We start from the raw sequence: 23320 nt of genomic DNA on the forward strand, positions 1-23320 counted from the left end.
CACAGCCTCTTCCTCCATGTGGAAAAACATGGAGATTCAAAGGAGGGCAGAAAAGTTTCTTAAAATTCAATAGGCTTTGAGCCTCTTATTGCTTAAATAAGAAAAGCGTGGCTGGGTCAAATGGCAGAAGACCTGGCCACGGGTTAACCCTCAGGGTAGGGTTTTGGAAAGAGGCCTCTCCTGACACCAGGCAGGAGGCACTGAGGCCAGGGCCTGGATCTGAAGCCACAGCTCGCCTTAAGAGTCCAAGCTTCTACTTTCCATCAGAAGATGTCGTTCCTTACTAGCACCTGGAACACTCTTCCCCCTCAGTTGTGCCAGGACCCCAGGGGAATCTGGGAATGCTGCTGGGGGAAATGACCACATGAGCTTTGGGGGCTCTGTTCCATTCTGTGATGCTAAAAGACAAAGCCTCACAAACTTGGGACAAGGAGGGACAGTGGCGGCACTGGAATACTGCAAAAAGAAGCTAGCCAGCCAGCTACCACTCAGAACCCTGAGCTGCTACTCCACCACCTGGCTTTCTTCATATTGGTTAGTTTCTCAGGGTAGAACCAGTGTGGGGAAACTAAAAAGGAAAATAGGATGAGTCCTGAGTGGGTGGTGTCCCTGCACCTGAAGCAATTCACAAATGATTTATGACACCTGCCTCCAGAGAAAACAGAGATGGGGAAAGAAACTCATTCCCACTCCAGGGAGAAGGAGGGAAGAGAGGAGAGAACCCCACCCAGCCCCTGGGGAGGCCATGATTAAGGCAGTGATGCTGAGGTGAGGCCCTTTTGGGGGCCCCCTGTGCTCCCAATTACAGAAGCACTTCCCCTTTTCTGCCCTGGGGAAACTTCCATTTTGTGACCTTAAAAGCATTCATGATTAAGAACCTTTGAAAGCAAGAGACACCCAAAGTTCAGGAAGATGACAAATCAAATGACAAGACGACCCTTTCCCCTCAGTCCTGGGGACGCAGGAGTTCTAGGCCCAGGAGAGAAAGATGACAGCTAGGAAAGATGAAGGTTGGAACAGACAAAGCTTGGCATAAGACAGGCCCCAAGAGAGGACAATAGGAAAGAGCACTGCCCAAGCAATGGGAGGGGCTGGGACAGCTTAGAGAGTCCTTCCCAGCCTTTGAAATAGAAGTGCTTTTGCCAGCACCAACAGAGAATCCCTGAAGAGCAGACTTAGGAAAGCAGCTCAGCTGATCTACAAAGCCAAGGGATACACATTCATGCTTTGGGGGTTCATCTTTCCTGCGCCTCCAGCACTGCCCACATTCACCTCAGGCCCAGAACTGCAGCTTTGCCAGAAACAAACCAGGCCCAACTCTCCATGTTTAGAAAGAGAATTTTAAAATGGCATCAAGAACGGAAATAAGTTATCTGTCCTCTTCCAGGGCAACGAGAAGACCTCCTTCCCCAGAGGATCAAGACTATGGCTAGGTGGTGAGGAAGGCAAGCCCAGTGCTTGAGCCTTGGGGAGACATAGAAAGGACCCACGGCAGGCAGTCAGTTGGAGGGAAGCAGCTGGTGGGCCACAGGACCTGATGGTCGCGGGGATACTGGTTCTGGAAACAAGTTCTCATCTTCCCACAAATGGCATCTTTTTGTCTGCAGCAGCTGGTTGGAGAAAGTTTTTAGGAAGGAGTATGCCTGGGGCATCCAAAGGCAGCCTCTGGCCCTTCCTTTCTCCTTGGCATGGGCCTTACAACACTAAGGGAAGGCCGTGGTTTGGCAATGGAGCCTGTGATAGTCTTCATCCCTGTAAAGCTCAGTGGCTCATATGGTGACAGGAGAAGAGATGAACTAACTTGGGAAGAGTCTTGATCTTTCAGCTTCTCCCCCACTGAAACACTGAATTATCCCAAGGCCACAGTTTACCGCAATACACATCTGCAAACATACACTCACTCACACTCACCACACTCACACACACACATCTTGGAAACCCAACTCAGGAAGCAGGTAGCTCTGGATATCGTTGGTCTGATTTGCCCACTGGGCACCTAACCTGCCCTAAAGCTCTTTCCAATCAATTTTCCCTATTTCCAGGCCCCATTTGGTGAGGTGCCCCAGCTTCCGCTCAGTCTGTCAGGCTGATCAGAAAGGCACAGTGTAGCAAAGTCCCCTACTGGGATGGCCGTTGCTTGGAAGCAGGAAGGCTAAGGGGCCCGTAGTTGCCCAAGGCTGGTGTAGACATCATCTGCTCCACTCAATTCCTCAAAGATTGGGATCAGGTTCAGCAACTCAGTATCTGCCATGTCATCAAACCAGGACTGCACAGGCACCTGGGCAGGAAAAAGGGAATGTCAATCTCCTGGCTACCGCTTCTTCCCTTTCTCACCCTCGATCCCTTGCAGGCTATTGGGTTGGTCTGGGGTAGTGCGCTCCTTTGGTGAAGGCTTTGGTCCCCCAGCCCACACCCTCTCTCAAGCCCTACTTTGTACGCCTGTCTGGACCACTCACTGCATTCTCTGGGTGGAAGATGTAAGAAGCAGGCGAATTGTCCAGGATCAGAGTTTTCCTCAGGTCCCGCCCCAGGCGGCTGAGGTCCTTGACATAGCAGCCCTGATGGAACACACAGGACTCCCGGAACAGGCGGGCCCGGAACACCCCACACCGGTCTAGCAGGTCAGTCACAGGGTCAGCATACTGGAAAGAGAGGATGCCTTGGTTTGGATGCAGTTCTGGTACCCCTATGGCATCCTAAGGACCGGGAAGCAGCTGCTGGACCACACCTGTGGCCGCCACACCTGTTCCTGTTCTTTCCTCCCCTTCTGCCCACAGGTACCTTGGCCAGGCTGGCAGTGAAGAGAACACATTCAAAGAGTTCCCCCATTCGTCTCAGGAACTCATCCACGTAAGGCCTCTTGAGCACATATACCTGAGGAGAAGCAGAGGGGCTTGTTGGAGATGCCCTCTGAGGCAGAAGCTGCATGTGTTGGTCTCCTTTACCATGGATACAGAAAGTAGCAAACAGGTCAACTTCCCATCCCAGTCTCTTAGGCCAGTGGGCTGGAACCTTTTGCTCCCTCACCAGTATTCTGCTGGGTCAGTGGTCCCAACCTTAACCCAGCTCAGGAAGAAATGCATACACCATGTCCCAGGAGCCATCTCTGATTCCAGTGGTAGACTATCAGCTGCCTCCAGAAACAAGTAATCAAGAATAGGCCTCACAGATGGAAACAGCCTATCCTGGATTACTTGAATCCAGCCACAGCCTCTGTGGGAGCTTTCTGTCGTTGGTTCCAGCAGGACAGTCCATCCAGGTCCCCATCAGGCAAACCTCTGCCTTCACTTGGCTTCTCTGAACTTTTTTCTCCCTGATGACCACAGATACTGTGTCATGCTATAGCACCCTACTGCCCCCTTTTAAACTCACACCTACCAGGCATCCCAAACACCAGTATCAACCTTTAATGATCTTGCAGGGGTTTTTTAAAAAAAATATTTATTTTTTTAGTTTTTGGTGGATACAATATCTTTATTTTACATTTATATGGTGCTGAGGATTGAACCCAGCGCCTCACGCATGCCAGGGGAGCGCTCTACCACTGAGCCACAACCCCAGTCCCAATCTTGCAGATTTTGCTCTAAAAGGTTCTTTGATTACAGGTTCCCCAACAGTCTGTCCTACTGCTTCCTGCTATCAGCCTACATAGCTGCTTCTAGAACTAAATCCTCAAAGTCCTCTTATCCACACCACTCCTTAGCTTAAACAGTGCACACCTGCCCTAACTCCCTTCTAGAGCCGATACAATTTGGCCACCAACTCATTTGGCTCCTTTTAACTCTGCAAGAATCATCTCTTCCAAGAAGCCACAACTTTATTTCCATTAGTCTGCCAATTTTTCAACCTCCACAGTAAGCCCCTCCCTCTTCCTGGCTTTTTTAGCAAGCTTGATCTCTCCTTACCACTCTTTGCTCAAAATCCACCTTGGGTAGGTAGTCCATCCTCATTTTAATCTCACACATTGCCTTTATTTATTTATTTTTTTTTTTGGTGGTACTGAAGATCAAACCCAGGGCATCACACGTGCTAGTGCTCTACCACTGAACCACAAACTCAACCTAATCTCATCCCTTTTTTATTATTCATGACCTCCTCATTAATCAGGAGGTCACAGTATATATATGCTTGTTTCAAAGTATGCAAAATCCATGGAGAAAAGAGGAAGGCCTATCTCCATATCCTCAACTAGACTGTAAAGAGTTGCTGGGTTTGAAAGAGCCTCTTAGTTGGGGTGATGCAGAAATCTCCTTCTAATGGAGGTGGGACATGTGACAATCTATGGAAGCCTCAAACCTCCTCTACTGTTTGACCAGGTCATGAAAACAAGTATATATAGGCTACCAGGTTCCAATGGCCTCTGATGTGAGGCCAACTGGCAGGCCTTCTGAGCAAGCATAAGGTCTTTCCCTACAAACTTCACATGATCCTCAACCCCATATAGAGCAGGTTATATAGGGCTGGAGCCTAGAGTCAAGTGTTCTTTGACAAATGTCTACAGAGCAGTTACTTGGGCAGCAACCAGTATAGGGACCCAAGGGGAGGGAAATAAGACAAGGTTTCCAAGAGAATGAGATGCCTGGATTGGGGAGGAAGAAATTTACTAGCTCCTCACAGGTGGCATGGTATATGGGCCTTCCAGGCAGAGAACCACCACTACTGTTTCCTTGCCTGTATGAGGCAGACACACCAACTATTCAGGAATAGACACAAATGCAATAAATCCCAAAGATTTGGCCACATGAGAAGTGGTGATTAATAAACAATAAATGTTACTATTACTAAATAATGTAAGTTGTTCTTTCAAATATCCTGGCTACAAAGACAAAAAAAGGGTGACAGTAGGGGCTGAAGGGTTTTTGTTTGTTTGTTTTATGAGGACAAAGACTTGAGTGTCAAAGATACCAATAAAATAGGAGTAGCTAAGATTATAGAAAAGAGATCAATTGATAGAATAAAACCCTGAGTGGGACAGAGGACCCCAGTGCAGGTGAAGCAGAAGGCAGATTCCCTACTGTCTGGTTGGGTGTAACCAGGCAGGCAACTTACCTGGTGAGTGGTCCCCTCAATCTCTACAGGCACTATGAAGTCAGCATTATTGATTGGCTGGAAGGTAGAAAAGTTAATAATATCAGCATGGTGAAAGAGACAGGAAGCCCCACCATATTCCTGGGACGGGTGGGGAGAAGCAGATCTTGGAAGACTCCAGGAAACTACTTCCAGCCCACAAAGGGTTCCTGCCCCAGTACTGGATGCCACATCCCCTTCTGGTTTTCCCTACTACTCAGTTCCCTCCTCAGCCAAATTTTGCCTGAGCTGAGAGTTACATGGCTTCCCTGGGTTAACAAATATCCAGATAATAAATACAGGGGCAAGGCCAGAGCTGATTGAACCATGCTTTTATATCTCCCCTGTGTGGAGTCCTAGCAGCTATCTGTGCTATGTGGCTGGGGGCAAATCTAGCCTGTTGGCAGTGATTAGGGGGAATAACATCCTTAGATATCTGTGACACCAGAGTGGGCCTGGCCTCTCCTTTCTGCTCACTTCTATCCTCACCTTTAGGCTGCCTCACAGCAATTGTTGTTAGACTCATGGACAGGCCCAAGATGGTATAGGAAGAGCTTTAGATCTCAACTTACCTTAAAGGAGCTATGCACAAGGGTTTCATCCAGGTCAATGACCACACAGATCCTTCCTTGATCTTCCTCTGTCACCTCTGGGAGCAGGCAGGTGCCAGGGATCTAAAACCAGAGCCAGGATGCTGAGATGTACCCACCAGCAAAGCCCAAAAGTTCCCTGCTGCAGAACTGTGGGAAAAGCAGGGCTGTTTGTGGAACTGGAATCACCAACCCAGGACAGGCACCACTTAAAGGCAGAGAACAAAGGAGGTAGAGTTGAGTCCTTGGTTTTAGCTTCCCAGGGGGCCTAGTGTTTGACATTGGAGGTGGCAACTAGGGCTAAAAACAGCAGGAAGAGGATGTGTAGCACCAGCTATCACCCAAACTTAATGGTGGGCTCTCAGCAAATATTTAGAATGAATGCTTTCTCAGCATAGGGAATAAGGGCATTGCCCCGCCCACCACTAGCCAGGGATCAGAGGCCTGGCCAGAGTCACATACCTGATAAAACTGGTACTGTAGACACTGAAGCAGATCCGACTAGGGGAGAGAAGAAGGTGGTCAGTGCCAACTCACCCACATCCAAACCACTGCTTCTGCCTCGTAAAGAACCAGACACCTAGAGGTTCTTCACATAACAACAGTGCCTTTTTAAAAGGATCTTGTCAAGGCCAGAGCTTCCTTTCCACATTAGACCTGATAAAGGATGGAGAAGACAGTGTCCGGCTGTCACTGCCTCTCAGCTGACAAAGTAAGAAACAAGGAACTTGAGTGACTGATTCAGAGACATAAAGTTAGAGGCAGAACCAAATCCTGAACTCCTACTGTGGCTGTTTAGCCTCTTGCTTAGTCCTTAAACCCAGCCTCTCTTCGAAAACAGTTTCTATGCCTTCCATGGGGAGACAGGGGGCACATCAGGTGCCACAAAACATCAAATAAGCCAATGTGAACCAATTATGGGTACCCAAAATGTGAGTGAAGGGAGGTGGAATACAGAGATCAAAAAGATACCCCCTCCCACCTTTTGCTTAATAAAAACATTATGCTGTAAAAATTGTTATAACTATTCTTAATGAAAACCTTGAAGAAAAAAATTAAAATCCCAGCATTTACAAAAATCAAGTATTGACATTTTAGTATGTTTTCTTCAAGTGTGTTTTAGCAGTCTTTTTTCCATAATATTAATACTATATAATTTCACAACCTGCTTTTTCATTTAATGTTGCAACTCAATAGTTTTCCATGTTATGAGGCTCTTCAAAAAAATTAATTGCTTAGTAATACTGTCATGTTGCACTTCATGTAACCATTTCTCGCCATTGGATAATGAAATGATTTTTCACTGATAAACATGTCCTTTAATATGGTTATGATTTTTTTTTTTTTTTTTTTTGGTGCTGGGGATCGAACCCAGGGCCTTGTGTATGCAAGGCAAGCACTCTACCAACTGAGCTATATCCCCAGCCCTTTAGTGTGATTTTGAGAGAGAGTGAGAACAGCTAGACCTTGGTGTTTCACAGAGGTGCCACTGGCAGAATAATATCTGTTGGTCAGGGCTGGCTTCACCTTCAAAATTGTAGATACAATGCCTGTCACTGAGGTGTGTGCCTGTAATCCAGCAGCTTGGGAGGCTGAGGCAGGAGGATCACGAGTTCAAAGCCAGCCTCAGTAAAAGTAGGTGCTAAGCAACTACGTGAGACCCTGTCTAACTGCGGATGTGGCTTAGTGATTGAGTGCCCCTGAGTTCAATCCCCAGTACCCTACCCGACCCCTGCCAAATTGTACACATATCAGGAAGGGTTATTAAGAGCATGGCAGAGCTGTCACTCTTTAATGACAGCACCACCTAGAGGTCGCTGAGCTCCAGCTGAAGGACAAAGGGCGGGTAAGTTAAGGAGGCCTATCTACTATGGTTTGTATGAAGCCGACTGCCTACAAGTCGACTGGTAGTAAAGCACCTAGGCAACAACTGGTTATAAGAGCCACTCCCAAGAGTATACCCTTTACAGGAGAGGCAAAGAAACCTCATTGTTACAGGGTAGTAAGGTGGCATTCCATGAAATTAGACATTATCAGAAGTCCAATGAACTTCTGATTTGTAAACTCCCCTTCCTATATCTGGTAAAATGCTCAGACTTCAAAACAGATCTGTGCTTCCAGAGTACAACTACTGGTAATTTGCAGGAGGCAAGTGAGGCTTATCTGGTTGGGTTTTTTGAAGACACCAATCTGTGTGCTATTCATGCCAACTGTGTGACAATTATGCCAAAAGACATCCAAGTAGCATGCTGCATACATGGGGAGTGTGTTTAAGAATCCATTGTGATGTGAAATTTCATTCTAAAAAAAATAAAATAATATTTTTCTCACCTTCTTCCTGTAATAAAACCCCCATCCCCCACCCCCACCCGCAATGGGGTCAAAAAGCACCCACATATATGACTGCAAGTGGAGAAATGGGGAACAGAAATCAAGTATTGGCAGTTTTTCCATTTTCATTTGTGTGAATTTTTAACATAGGGATGTAAAAGATTAAACAAAGTCAAAATGTTCCAGTGAGTAAGTTTCAGTAGCTCAACATTATAACAATTATAAATAAACCTGTTAGATTTTTTTTCTGGGCAATGCTAGCATTTGGATTATTTTAAAACAAGTAAGATTCTTATTGATGGCAACTACATGTTGTATCATTTTTATCATAAAGAAGATTCCATTCATTTTCTATGCTTTTCTAAGTGAGTGGTCCTATATGCAAATACATTTCTAATATTGTCTGTCTTCTGTGCTGTTCCTCTAAGTTGTTATTAAAATACACTAAACTATTTTAAAAAACACAACAGTAACAAAAAAAGAGCATGGCAGAATTTTAATTCCTTTGTTCCCTGCAAGTCAGGTAAAACTTGGAAGGCAGCTTTGCATAGTAGAAAACAACAAACATGGGCTTTATAGTCAGAGAGATCCAAGTTTGAATTCTGATATTACCACTGATTAGCTATAAACTCTTCTGGCACTACATACCCTCTAGGTCTCAGTTTCTGTATCTTCAAAGTAGGAATCCCATGAATTCTCCAGAGTTGCTGTGTGGATCACACGAGACAATATATGCAAAGCACCTTGCAGGGGCCCTCAGAAACCAAAGGGGCATCTGGATGGCTCATGCCACAAACAGGAAGTAAGAGCAAGGAGATGGAAAGAGGGGGAGTCTCTGAATCAGAGATCTTTGTAAACTCAAGCAAGGCTACTTTGTCCACTTGCTGTGGTCTGCAGGAGTCTCCACCAGCAGACCCTGCCTTACTTCATCACACCACGCTATCTAGCTACCTTGGCAATGGTGTTGGCTTCCTCCTTGTATGCAGCAAGCTCAGTTGAGGAGGTTGACTGGCCAACATGCTGGGCACGAAAACAGCAGAAAAGGGCGTTGAAGATGCTACGTCCTCGAGGCTTCTTAGGAGAAGACTTGGAGACCAGGCCTAAAGAGGAAATAATGACAGAGGCATCAGCTATACAACATAGTCTCTGCCTGCATCCCTTCCAATCTGTATGCCCCACCAAGCGCACAGTATATGCCTGCTTAACATAGAGTTAACAGTGGAATATGCATATTTTTATTTCACCATTTTCTTTTTTTTTTCCCCCTACCATTTTCTCTTTAAAGCAGAAATGGCAGGAAACCTGTTTAGTTTGGACAACAGGAGACCCTGAGCTGCAGAAGATTTGTTATTCATTCTATGGGTAGCAGTGGAGGTGGAGGGAGATAAGCCAGGTATAGAGCCTAGATGTTCTGTTGCTCTGGTGACAACACACGAAGGTGCCCTCAAATTTAATTCTCGAAGATATAAATCCTCCCTGGCTAACAGCAGGTCCCAGCAGTACCATCTTAGACAAGGAAGTAACCTAGTTCCCTTTGAGTTAGTGGAGCTGCATTCAGTTCAGTGTCATCTTCCCTAGATGCTGGGTACAAGGCAGCAGAACTGAGTCCAATTTGCATAAAAACTCCAGACTAGAAACTCACAAATGGCCAGAGCCCCAAGGAAGAAACATTTTTTTTTTGTTTACACTCTTATCTCAGTCCAACATTACAGACACTTTTAAAAATATATATATTTTTAAATTGTAGTTGGACACAATACCTTTATTTTATTTATTTTTTTATGTGGTGCTGAAGATTGAATCCAGGGCCTTGAATGTGCTAGGCAAGTACTCCACCCCTGAGTCACAACCCCAGCCCCACAGACACATTTTTTTTTAATGCTCCCTCCCTTCAGAGATAAGGACCCTATTGGTAAAACATAGGTGGATTAAGCCCATGGGACAAGTGCACCCAACCCCTAGTCCTAGGGTGAGGCCTTTGCTTCTAGACTGCAGCTGCTTAGCCCTACTTTGGCAATTTGGGCTTTGGAAATAAGGCTTGGCAAAGCAGTCCCAGAAAGGCAAAGCAGAGACATTTTAAAAGCTATGGCATTATAGGATTGACCAGAAATGGACTTCAAAATATTTTTTGCAAGTTCATTTTTCTTTAGATGAATTGTTCAGACAACTATTGTGCAACATTGGGGAGACACAATGGGTTCTGTGGTCAGGAGGTGGCGCTGCACAACCACTCTCAGAATGGTCCCCGCCACAGGTCTCTCCCAGAGCCTGAGTGGAGACTGACCTAAGAAATTAAGCCCAAGCCATTCCAGTTTAAACAGAGGGCAAATGCCTATATGTTTTTGTGGGGGAAAGAAAAGCAAAGAGAATACACCAGTGAGGTTTCCATGTATTATTCCTTGGGAAGGTAATGTGGTGGAGGCCACTAAGGAGACACCTGGAGCTCCTACAGCACAGTTTAGTCCTCAGAGCCCTCACTGAGGTAGTCCTTGCACACATGGGTAATGGGAGAGCCAGTGACCCTGGAGAGGATGAGAGAAAACCAAACTTTCCAGGACCAAGGGGGAGGAAGTGGTCCTTATGTAACAGTCACGGTAAATCAACACCACTCAAAAGACAACAGATTCAGCTCCAACTCAAGAGAAAGGCAGACACTTTCCACAGGTGCAGCCCAGGCCTCTCCAGTTGGGTCCAGAAGTCTCTCCTTCCCCTTCCCTGGTTAGGCCAGAGCCCTTGACACTAGTAAGACCACTGGGAACCTTTTAGAAAACGACAGTCTTTCTAGCAATTAGCCCCAAAGCCTAGCTGTCATTCTTAAGCTCCTGGCCCTGAAAAACCAAGATTTTGGCCCAGGGGCGGGGGGAGGGGTTAGGGCTGGTAGGGGATTTTTTTTATAAAGATGTGCTGGAGAATTCTTCAAAACTCCTCTGATTCAGAGACCAAATTCAGAGCAGAGCCCAGTACTTACAGACATGTGAGATTCCTTGGACCCCACCCCCATACACACACTATTCTTATAAATCTATGTAGAAATCAGAGGGAAAGGGCAGCTTCCCCACCTGCCTGTTGGCCCACATTAAACTCCAAGTCCAGGAACTCAGGCAGACACCAACACAAAGCTCCAAGACCAAAGCTGAGCGGTTGCTTTTCCTTTGGTTTATGGTTTCTTCATGCAGAACCACAATTGGAGGCTTAACCCGGCACGTAGCCTTTCTTAAGAGGCCACACAGCCTGGGTCTTTCCTGAAGAGAGGTTGTCAGGAATGCACTCAGCATCTTAGTGACAGACACTGTGAAGACTGAGTAATCCTGAGAGGCAGCAGGGTGAAAGAGCCAGCTGGCTGGGGCCATGCAGAGGCTTCGCTTGTGCCCGCTGCGGGAGGCCCAACAGGCACAAGTGCCTTGGTCTTATACAGGGAGCTTGGATTCTGTGGAGAATGAGGGTCTTCTCAAAAACACAATATCACTGGGAGCCCCTATGCCTCAGAGATCACAAATGTTCTGACCCTGGGGGCAGGTGCTCAAAGCAGAATACCCCAGGCCCACAACAGCAAGGTCAATACTCCCATCGTCCCTCACTCCCCCTCTGATGTGGGCCTCTCTCCCCTCCTTTCTCCAGGCTGTCTGTCCTCCTTACCTTTACAAACACCACTCCTGAGAATTCATCCAGGCCTGCTTCAGCCTCCCACAACATGGCTGCCTCCCCATAGGGCCTGCAAGAGCCTCAGCCCAGTACATTCGTCAGTCTCTGACCTCTATGTAGCAGGTGTGCAAAAACTTTTTGATTGGCTGTGTGAATAACTCAATTCAATTCTACAGAGCTAGGACTTGGGAAACCTACTAGTTTGCAATAGCCCCAAAGAGCTGGAAACAAAAATGCCTTGAGTAAAGCGGCACTGAAGGAGCTGAGTACCTAAGTCAAACCGCTGGGTTTTTCTGGGCCTCAGTCACATTAACTGAGCACTCATGATGTGCCAGGCCTGTGCTGGACACCTGATATCACTGCCTAATATCACTACAAGTTCATTTAGAGGCACTAATGCCCCAATTTACAGAAGAAAAGCTGAAGCACTGACAGGTTAAGTAACCAGCTCAAGGTCATGCAGGTGGTCTAACAGCAGAGCCAGGATTTGAAATCATAAATGCAGCTAAGACTCTTAACCATTACCCTGTAGGGCCTTTGACAGTTCCAAGAACATTGTGCACATTTACTCATGCAACAATTGGGAAATTTGGGAGCACTCTCAAGATCTTTTCTTGGGAACTTTTGCTCTATTCCTCTCTAGGATGGGCTGGGTTTGAGGTCCAGTCCCTTACTTTCTTGCATTCTCTTGGGCAGCCCATCAAAGGAACAGGGATAATGGTACAAGGCTCTGGGATTCCACTCCAAGGGAATCCATTCCCATCCCTTTTCTGTACCTGCTCTGACCAACAAATACTGAGGTGGGGATGTGGGAAGGTGGAACCAGGAGCTTTGGCCCAAGACCCACTTTGTTCAGTGGGTTTGGAACCACTCACCCACAGAGTGGGATCTGAAAGTTGTGTCAAAGAGCCTTTCAATGGCTCCTTTCAGCCAACACTCAGCATTGTGTCTCTGACATCTAGGTGCAGGCCACTCACTCCCTAACCCCTCTGTATGATGAGGAGAGGCACCAGCCTCTCTACCCAGAAGGGAAACATTGGACACAAGGATTTACAGGCCTGAAGGGGTTTTATTCCATATGGCTTTCCCAATGAGGGAAGGCAGGATCCAGTGGGTATCATGAAACTCCAGTCAGCTGCTCTCCCTCCTTCATCTCCCTGTTGCTACCCTCTTTGTGGACATTCAGTCCTTCTCCTACCCAGCTGATAATGTGCATCTGTTCTCACTGCCCCAAATATCTGGTTTAGGGCTAGATGTCTAAAAGGAGCATCACCAACTTGATGAAGGAGCCAGCTCTGATGCAAGAAGAAAGTGGGCACTGTTGCTGAAGACATGGAAACCAAGCCACAAGCTTACTGCTGGAGCCTCCCTACGGAGGCAGGATGTAGAAAACAGGGGGATGCAAGAGTTCTCCCTCTACTCTGATGACTGCCTGGGCTGAGGTCCAGGCTCTGCCAGTTACTAACGCAACCACACAGCCTCTTGGAGCCAAGTTTCCTCATCCATAAACTGGGATAACAGCAAGAACCTCACTCAGGACTGAAAGGATAAACAAAACAAGAGTGAGGCACTGTGCAAACTCTAAGACCAAATGCTATGTTTGGTTTAATTATTATCTAATTGGCAACATCCTGCGCCTCATTCATGGATCACTAATGGGTGACATCATGGGTCTTATTTCAGGGGACCAGCGACAGTGAACTAGGAGCCCTCCCAATCCATTGTGTGGTTGAAGCCCAAGAATACAAGATGAGGGAGAACACTTGGAAACATTCATTATGAGCAGGTTTCAAAAAGTCAAAACAATCTCTATATGTTCTCCCAAATCCACCACAATTTGTGTCCCAGTATATAAGCCCCTGACTAGTACTCCACGAGTGAGAGGAAAGGTTGTCCCATTTATTGTGAACACTGCTCTCTCCCTATATATCCCCTTCATTGCTTCAAGAAGCACCAGATAAGAACACTACTGATCTCAGCCTCAAAGAAGAACGTGTGTGGTGCACCAGTACATGCGCGTGCGTGCACACATAAACACACATACAGATGAATACCAGCCTTAATAGGACAACACTATTTTTAACCTTCTTTTGAAGGTCAGGTCCAGGTCCACATATCACTGTTGCCAACAACACAGCTTGGTATCCCAGCAAAGGAACTCCTCACAGGAAATCCGCTCAGGACTGGGCAGAAGGAAACCTCTCAAGCTATATTGGATTTTAGCAAGCCCATTCACATCCAAGTACACTTTCTTGGTTTACCCCCCTGAAGTATTTCCTTCCCCACTACTTCCCATCCCTCCACAGTGAAAGGTTTAGTCTGGCTATTGCTATAAAATGGCCTCTCTGAGGGGCCTCTCTCCTTAGCTATTGGAGGAAGCATTTGGAGCATTTCCGGCCCTTCTTGGCCAGCTGCCTGGGACCTGCGGCCAAAACACATCTGATTGGGGCTCCCCATGGAGAGGAGTCCTCCCAGGTTCTTGGCAAAGGACATCTGTGCCTTGGCTAAAGGCAGGAGCTAAAGTGCCAGGTGGATGGAAGGGCTTCTTAGACCAGCAGGTGAGTGGGCAGAGGGACAAAAGATGGTATAGTCATCCCACACAGAGAAAAGCCTGGAAACAACAGGGAAGAGGGATGACCTCTTTCCCCCAAGCACTCTTCAGCTAACAGGCAAGCAGGGCCTCACTCAACTCAGGACCAGCTCCCATAGTTCTAAAAAAGTAGCTGTGACTGACTGCATGGACTTCTTTTCTTTTCTTTTCTTTTCTTTCCCTTTCCCCTTTCTCCCTTCCTCCCTTTCTCTCTCTCTCTCTCTCTCTCTCTCTCTCTCTAAAGCAGTTTAAGCTATACTGTTTGGTTCTTACCAGCACATTCTACACTAGTGCCTTCCCTGCAGTCAGCATTTGGGATAGTCTTGCTCCCTGAATGTCTCCTTTCTAAGAAAGGACTTCTTTGAGACCCGGATCCTTAAGGCTACCTGTGGAATGAGGCTGGGGTCACAGGTCACATGCTACTATGCCTCTTGTCTTTTTCCTGTACCTTTTAGCAATCTGGTCTCTGATCTTCTTTAGGGACCTTCTCTCAAAGATTTAGTTTTAGGAGGAGGGGACCCTGGCAACTTTTAAAGCATGATCAACATATTCTGTTGATTTCAGAATTGGCTCAAATGATTTACTGGCAAAACAGTCTCCTGGGCAGCTTCAACATTCTTTGAAAATGTACTGGTGTAGAGTCCCCAGAAAGTAGGGGACCCTCAACAGAGGAGGAATTTTCTCACAGATATGTCAACAGCAGGCTCAGCCTTCTAGCTCCGATTCAGAGGAGTCCTAAGGAATGTTCTAAGATGTCACCCAAGAAAACTTTAAGGGCTGGTAGGGTGGGCATGGTGGTGTATGCCTGTAATTCCAGCTACGTGGAAGGCTGAGGCAGAAGGACCCAATCAAGGTGAGCCTGGGCAACTCAGTGAGGCCTTATTTCAAAATCTAAAAAAGGGCTGGAGATGTAGTTCTCATGGAGGGGGGGAAGGGGTGAGGAAAAAAAGAAAACTCCAAGGCAGATCTTACCTCTGCCTCTGAGGACACCCTAGCCCACGCAGCACCAGCTAGAGCAGGGGCAATATTGTAAGGGATTAGAATCAGCCATCTTGAGCCTGTCTTCTCCTGAGGAGGTGCTAAGCAGGTTCCTGGGGACTAACAGAAACCTGTTACACAGGGTACAATAAACACCCTTATGGTGGCTGTTTCAATTCCTGCCTTGACTCTCTGCCCCTGATTCTTGGAATGCTTTAGTCAAAAACCAAGAAGAAACCAGTACCTCTTTCTCCTCCAGCTATAAACCTTCTTTAGGTTGCATGATGGTGAGATGGAAAGAGAACAGACACAGGCAAGTAAGGGTACCCTCTGACTGGTGAACAAAACAGTGGCTCTGTGGGCGCCGCTCAGAAGTAGGGCACTTGACTAGCAAGTGTGACATCCATCCCCACCCAGCACCGAAACACACACAAAACAAACAAAAAACCCCTCAGCTCTGCCATGCATAAGCAATGTAGCCAGGGCCTCAGTTTCTTTATCTGTAAAATGAAGATGCCTGTATCTCAGAGCATGAGAGTTATAGGAACTCAGGGAGTGTCCTAGCACTATTAAAAATCTTCCTCCTCAGTGTCAGCTGCTAGTATTAAGAGCAAAGCACTTTCATACTCTTATCTCAATTTCAATTTCAAAATGTTCACACTTAAAGGGTCCATAGAGATTTTTTGTAGCTCATTTCAGAGGTCATGCAGAAGTAGTGACAGGACCAAGTGTGGGAAATGAGCCTCCACCAAAATCATTTTCTCTCTCTCCTTCTCTCTCATGCACACAGACACTGAGATTGGCCAACAAATTCCTTCTTCATGTGGTAGGCCTCTGTAGGACTAAGAGGAGTGTGCCATGCTAGGAGTGTGCCAAGGAAGCATCTACCTCCATGGACACTCACCTGCTCCTCCCAACAATCCTCAGCTTCACCTAGGTCCAGACAACCAGTAAAGCTGTGTCCACTTGAGAGAGCACTGAGCTGGAAGTCCGGAAACCTGGCTTATGCCCCAGTGTGGCTTCTAAGCTGCTCTAGGGTTGTTCCTGCACAGGCCAATGGGAAGAGGTCTCCCCTACCTGGTTCTTTATAAGGTGGCTTCAGATCACCTGGGGTGTGAAGTCAAGCGCACTTCAAAAAGTGGAATGCCAATGCAAATGAAAGGCTTGTGGAGCTGGTTAAGGTTGGACTCCTTAGTGAAGAGTCTGGGTGACTGCAGGGTTGTGTCCTCAGGCAAAGGTCTTCCCTTCATCTGTCAAGTAATTGCTACCTCATAAGGTTGTTATGAGGATTAAGTGAGGTACTAGATACAAAATTCTAGAAAATTCAGTGTCTTGCCCAGGGTAAATACTCTATAAATATTGGTTGTGACCCTTACTGGGTAAGTAAGGATCATTATAGTATCTATTCACTCAGAAAACTTTAGGACTCTCTTTGAGGAACACAGGATCTTTCACAAACAGTAAAACTCAGCCCCCAAAGGGAATCTTCCTCCTCAGGGCTGAACAGGCAGTTGAAGCTACTGCTGTGCTTACCTGGCTCTTCTCCGAGGACACCTGTCAGAAACACAGGGAGCATTTGGAACACATGCATGCCTGGCCCACCTGTCATGCTCTGATGATTCATTAAGTCTCAGGTGGGGGTCAGTAATTTTAGCAAGTGTCACAAGAGTTTCTGATGTATGTCTCTGGCTGAGTGTCAGTGTCTAAAAGTTGCTAAGGGTCTTCAACCAGCCCTTCCAGGACTGGAACATGATTCAGCTGAAGTCCTGTTGGCCTCTCTCCACCATATCTGAGGGCTTAGAGTATCTTCAGGTCTCAAAGAACCCATGTCCAGGGTCTGGTTTGCCTTTCTAGGGTCGCTTGTTCTATTCCATACACAAATCAAAAGATCTGAGCCTGCTCTCCCTGCAGGTCCCTGTTGCTGTGGAAAGGACCCCACCCTATTCTGCTATGGAAACAGAAGAGCTGGATTACACTGTCCCTTCCCATAAGCTTGTGTTATGCAATTTATGACTCTCCATAAGTCTGCTTGGTTTTCACTGGGGTTGGGACCATGTCTGTTCCCTGGAAACAGGGCAGGTGGGAAAGAAAAAATTTGATAGGATGGAAGAGCTATGTCAAGAGAAAGAAGAGAGTCAAATGTGGTACTGCATGCCTGTAATCCCAGTCACTTGGGAGGTTCAGGCAGGAGGATCACAAGTTAGAAACTCTGTTTCAAAAAAAAATTTTAAAGGGTCTAGGGAAGTAGCTCAGTGGTAGAGTGCCCTGGGTTCAATCTCCAGGAGAGAGAGAGAGAGAGAGAGAGAGAGAGAGAGAGAGAGAGAGAGAGAGATATTGATTAAGAGCAAAGCCTGTTTGGGGGTGGGAGAGGGGATGGGCTTAAGAGCTCCTGGGAGAGAAAGGAAACATCAGCTAACCAATAAAACAAGACATGCACACCTCCACCCAGAGGGAGACTGTGGTGCCCACTAAAATACTCATTGTGCAGTAACAGATCCTGGTGCAGCACATCCAGACCTTAAGGGTTAGGCACTTTGCTGACAAAGAAACTGCATTTTAGTTGATTTCTGGTCCAGAGAGGCTTCCAGTTCTAAGAAATCAACTTCTCCACTTTGATTTCTACTAGTTCTTTCATAAGATTTGCATGTTAACATGCTCATCTGCGTCCCAATTGGGAACTATCCTCCACTTCAGAAGAGGGAAAGAATTATGTCAGAGCCACACCCCATATTTACCCACCCCCCACAAGTGAATTAATTTCCAAGCTTCCCAGATCTGGCCAGGCTGAGACAGAATGAAAAGCAATTTTATGCTACTTTGTGCTCTCTCAATGTTCTACCTCCAAACCAAGGCTGCGAAGGCATAGTTTAAGAATATCTATTTCTCTTCAAAACCTGTTTCTTTTCCCATCTTGTTATTAAGATTCCTTAAAAGAATCTGAATTTCTCAGAGCTCATTAACTCTCAAAGCAAATGCAAACTGTAAGAGAATGTGGCACATTGTCCTCTTGAGTATTGTTATAGCCATCTTTGGGAGGTCCCACAACTGCCATGAAGGTTTAGTTAAGACTTCAGAGACTTATACGAGGCATATTACTCCCTGGCCTCCTCCTAGATGCCCAGGCACTAGACAGAATGGCTGAAGCCCCAAGGTATAAGTGCTACTCAAGGCACGTCCAGATAAAATTCCATTCCAAGTCACAGTAATATAAAGAAGGGGTCTGTGCAGGAAGGCTATGTGTAAGCCTTAGAGGTTGATTCTTCCAGAAGGCCCAAACCCCCACATTAGTGTACCCTCTGAATTGTATCCCCCACAGCAGTAATCCACATGACTGCTGTTTAACCTATGTGTCCTTGGAATGGAAGGAGAATAGTGTGGCAGTCTAGCTACATTAAAAAAAGGGACATTAACATTTATTAATCATTTACTAAGTGCTGGCATTATAGAAAGATAGATATTATTATTCCTATTTTACAGATAAGTTGCTTGGAATACTAAAGCAATTTGTCAAATCTCACTGTGAATAGGTAGAACAGTATTTGAACCCAGGCCTGAACCAACTGGGACAATTATTCCCAATAACAGTGAACATTTTTTTTTTACTGCCTCTGCACATTACCTTGATACCATTTTGCCCAATCCAAGACTCAAACTTCCCAAGGTGTAAATAAGAAACAAATACCCAAAAGCTAGGAGGAAGAGAGTTGAGGAAGAAAAGTGAAGAGAAACTGTATGTACACGTACACACACACACACACACACAGCCTGTATATTTGTATATTGTCTTTCCCATATTTAAGAGCATTTCTATTAATTCTCCACAGAGAGGTTGGGAACATGGATTCCACCTGGGCTAGGAATGTGACTTCTATAGTGTTTACCATTTTAACAAATCCACACTAAAGTATTTGGGAATTCCACACAAAAGAAACAACCACTTCATTTTTTTTTTTTTTTTTAACTTTTCTCAAGTTGTCTCTAGCTCAGAGGGAGGAGACAGGAATACCACCACCTCTGCCACTCCCCTGAGGAATTTTTCACAGAAATTCCCAAGTCCTGCTCAGTGACTCTAAATTACCTGGGAAGCTCCAGCTCTGAATGTTGAGCATTTACAAACTTATAAACTTTGTTGCTGAGTTAGGAACACTCTCCTAACTCAGCAAACACAAGCTGAAATAGCCACAAAGGCCCCAACAAAGTGGAGAAAAAGCTCCGAAGGAGAAACAGGGGTAAGCCTCAGTGGCCTCTGGTCTTTAGAAAAGACCAAGGCTGGACTGGAGAGAGGAGAAAGCATCAGCATACACCCTGGCCCTGCAGCTCAGCCAAGGAGCACCCCACCCACAGAGCCAGCTGAGGAAGAAGGGCCAGCAAGACTCCTTTTTCGGCTTTCCAAATTAAGGGCTTAGCTATCTCTATAGCAAAAGGTGTTTGGACAGTTTCTTGAGGGAATAAGGCAGAATTTCTCCCTTCTGTGGAGAAAGCAGGAGCTAGAAAAACTTCCTGCCATCCTAATTTTTAGGGATGTCAGAGAGTCTGAGAGGAAGTCTTACCATTATCTATCAGAACATGCATAGTTTCACATGTGAGAATCCAAAGGTTCATCATCCCTCCCCCAGAAGGGGCATCATCAGGTCTCTCCCACAAGAAAGTATCTCTGACTCCACCCCCCTCCCCAGGGCTGCAGGTCACTGAGCTGGGGAAGAGGCTGCCTACCTTTTATTTCACACTGGTAGGTCACAGCATGGACCCCAATCCCTTGGCTTTTCCCCATCAAAGCACAAACAGTAAGGGGGTGACACACTCCTCTGGGGCTGCAATAAGTGGCCATTCTTGCCAAACTGATATTAACTTTTCTCTTTTATTTTTGATGTTACACACACTCCTGTCCTTGCTGTACCATTTCATCCATCTGTCTGGGAAGATGATCCAATTTTGGTGCTTTTATCATCGAAGCTTTCAGAACTTTGTTCTACTTCCCCTACTGTAATTACCTTTGAATCATCAACACACCCAGACAGCCTTAAAGCTCAGAGAGGAGAATGCTAAAAATGAAGGGGGGAAAAAACTGCAATGGAAAACAACTTCGCTAAAAAGCTACTCAAGCTAAGAGCAATTTGTTTCTTTCCAGAAATTTACTTAATAAACTGCCTCACACTCCTTCTAAGCAGGGCTTGGGGATGGGATAAGGTGGAGAGGGAGGAGGGTAGGAACTCTTCAAGGAGCTAATTAAAACATTTGCCCCCTCAGCCTAGTTTTGGTTTTAAGATGCAGTACTGTTTGTAAATGATGTGGGACTCAAAAAAGTTGGCTTGGTGGTTGCTGGGTGCCCAAGCAGTTCAGAAAAGAGGTATGCCTTCTCTGGAATGCAATCAAATTTCATTGGGAGGGGAGGGTGAGACCCAGTGTTGGCTTCAGAATTCAGATTCTTCCAGGGATAAGTCTGAAGGACAAACCACACACACACAAAGAAAACAAATATGTAACTCTAAGACAATCCAACCAACACCAGCAACTTGACACTGTCAAGGAGCCAGCTGCTTTGCTTTCTGCTGTTATCTGGCCTGCCACTTGCCCTGGTGGATGAAACTTCCAGCTCTGCTTTGTAAGATCCCACTTCACAGTTCAGCTTTCCCTCCTCTTGGTGTGGCCCCACCATCCAGGGAGCGAGGGAGAGAAGGATCAAGGAGGAAGCACAGGGTTGTTCTTCCTGGCTTCTCACCACAGCCCCATTTTGTATCCTTCCACATCCAGCTTTCTTCACTGCTGGCTAGTGCTTAGGGTCCTTTCCTGGGGATGAAGCTGGAGAGAGTGGGAAGAGTCTGGCAGTGAATCATAAACACAGGAAGCCTCCCCTTTTAGGCTCAGCACAGCAGAGCAGCCAGCAGAAACGGTGAATTTGCTGTCTGGGTCACACAGCCAGATCTGTGATACAGCCAGGAGAGCAGGGATCCTGGCAACGCCAAGGTCAGGGAGGCAGGGGCCTTCTTGGGGTTGGGGATCCGAGTAGGCAAGGCTCTGTTCTTTCTCGGGATAGGCTTATTTAAAGGGCCAGAGAGGCGAGAGGCAAACAGTGCCCCTCCCCCTCCACTAAGGGAATTCCAAGAGGCTGACACACCATCCCAGCTGCTCTGCCTTTAGGCAAGTTGGGGGGAGCTCCATGGGAACACGAACCCCGAGAATAGGTGAACTGCTGATTACCATTGCCAAACAGGGATGTGGCCACCACCAAGGCCCTGCACCTGGCTGCCCACCAGCCTCTAGGCCTCGTTTTAGCACAGGTCCTTCATGCCCTGTTGGAGGGGGGTTGGAGGGCAGGAATGAATGCTCCGGTCTGGTCCCTAGAGCGTGCTCTCTCCTCAGTCTCAAGGCCAGGTGGTCCCAGTCCTTGGAGTTCTCCAGAAAAAGGCGACACTAATTCTTACTCCCCACGGAAATTCTACCCATTATTTTGGACACATTCCTCGAGGCCAGAACAACATGGGGGAAGGGGAGAGTTTCAGGACTCTCACTGTGACAAAACAGCTAGTCCATCCTCGCGTCCCAACCTTCACCTCGCCCCCGCAAAAGGCCGACGAGGCCTCACTCTGCTGGCGTCCCCAAGCCCACCCACCAAAATCCCCCTTGCTTCTCCACCTGACCCTCAGGAAGGCAAAGGTAGACAGCCCACAGAGAACTCGCACTTTTTCGCTGCGCGATTCAGAAACACGCCGGGTCTGATGCCATCCGGCGAATTATGTAACCAGGGACACCGCTCCCGGGCTAAACAAACGCCGCTCTGTGTGTGCAGCGGCGGCCCCGGGGGAGCGCACCGGGGCAGGGAGGGGCTTCGGCCGGGCCTCGGGTCGGGCTTGTTTGCTCAGCAAAACCGGAGGGGGCAGCCGTGCAAGAGCCCTGGGCCACCTTGGTCCCGGGCCCGGCGTAGAGCCGTGAGCAGGCTAAGTCTGGTCCACCAGGGCCCGGGCCCCTCCCCCATCACGGCCGCCCCCGCCTCCAGACGGTGAACTTGGTCCCAAGTCCCACCGGACGCAGTCAACGCCTGCTGTCCGAGAGACTTAAAGCTTGGGGTACCTGGAAAGTGATGAACTAGAGTGCCGGCTCCATTCCAGCTTGGGACCCCTCTATCCCTCCTCACCCTTTCCTTTGGTGCTGGGGCAGCTGCGCGCAGCGCTGCAGGAAAGTGACTACCCGCCCCCCTCCTCCGCCTCAACTCTGGAGGGGGCGGACGTGGTGGGCTAGAGCTTGGAGCTCTACCTCTCCGTCTCTGCCCCAGGGGGAGGGTTGCAGGACGCGGTGACAGCTGCGCGATGACACCCCTCCCCCTTGGGTGCGGGGAGCTCGGGCCCTGCGTGGCCCCCACCCGGTCTGAGTGCGGACCAGGACGCGGGGGCAGATGAACCCGGGTGTCAGGTTGGAATCACCCGTCCTGAGTCCCAAGAGGTCAGGGGCCGAGACGCGGGTTCCGAGACGTGCTAGCCCCCTCCCCGCCCGGGGGCGACTCAAAGTTTTGGGAAGTTGCTACCCCTACCTTGCTTGGTGAGCACCAGGGCGTCTTCCCTCCGCGCCTGGGTGATGATGGAGCCGTGTTCCATCTAACAATTCCGCGGGCCCGGGCTGGCTGGGCGGGAGGACCGGCGGGCGCGCAGGCTGGGCTGGGCTGGGGGGCCTGGGCGGGGGCCCGCTCCGGCTCCCGAGACTCCGACTCCCACAGCTGTTCACATCCCCCCTCTCGTTTCCTCCCCGGGCCGGGAAGGGAGGAGGCCTGTACCGAGGGCGGGCGGCCCGGGCAGTGGCTCCCCCGGGTGCCCCCGGCCCCGATCCCCCGGTGGCAGCTCCGGGCTCCTCAGTTTGGGTCCAACATGGAGAATCCGGAGCGAAAACAAGAGGAGGAAATGGGACACGGGGCGGTTTCCAGGCTCCCCCCTCCCCTCCGTACTCCAGATAAACAACCCGCGGCTGCAGCGCCCACCCCCGCGCGACTCCCGGATCTTGACCCGGTCTCTCCACGGCCTGCCGGCGCTTCCCACTCCAGGCCACAGTCCTAGGCCCGGGGACCCTCCACCTGTAAGCGGCCTGGACTGCGGACGGTCCGGAGCTTTGCTATTTTGTTACCGAAAAAGCGAAT

At 48.0% G+C, this 23320-nt stretch overlaps 1 protein-coding gene across 1 annotated transcript; it reads right to left on the reverse strand.

Annotated features, from left to right (window-relative positions):
• CTDSP2 (CTD small phosphatase 2) lies at positions 1 to 23320 on the reverse strand. Its single transcript, XM_081309681.1, has 8 exons — positions 22724 to 23320; positions 8940 to 9088; positions 6120 to 6158; positions 5640 to 5741; positions 5050 to 5106; positions 2782 to 2874; positions 2457 to 2642; positions 1 to 2278 (listed from the first exon to the last, which is right to left on the reverse strand). The coding sequence occupies exons 1-8, from the start codon at positions 22785 to 22787 to the stop codon at positions 2153 to 2155; spliced, it is 816 nt and encodes a 271-aa protein (XP_081165807.1). The 5' UTR covers positions 22788 to 23320; the 3' UTR covers positions 1 to 2152.

The sequence above is a fragment of the Spermophilus citellus genome (assembly GCF_964194105.1).
Source record: "Spermophilus citellus genome assembly, chromosome: 10".
NCBI lineage: Eukaryota > Metazoa > Chordata > Mammalia > Rodentia > Sciuridae > Spermophilus > Spermophilus citellus.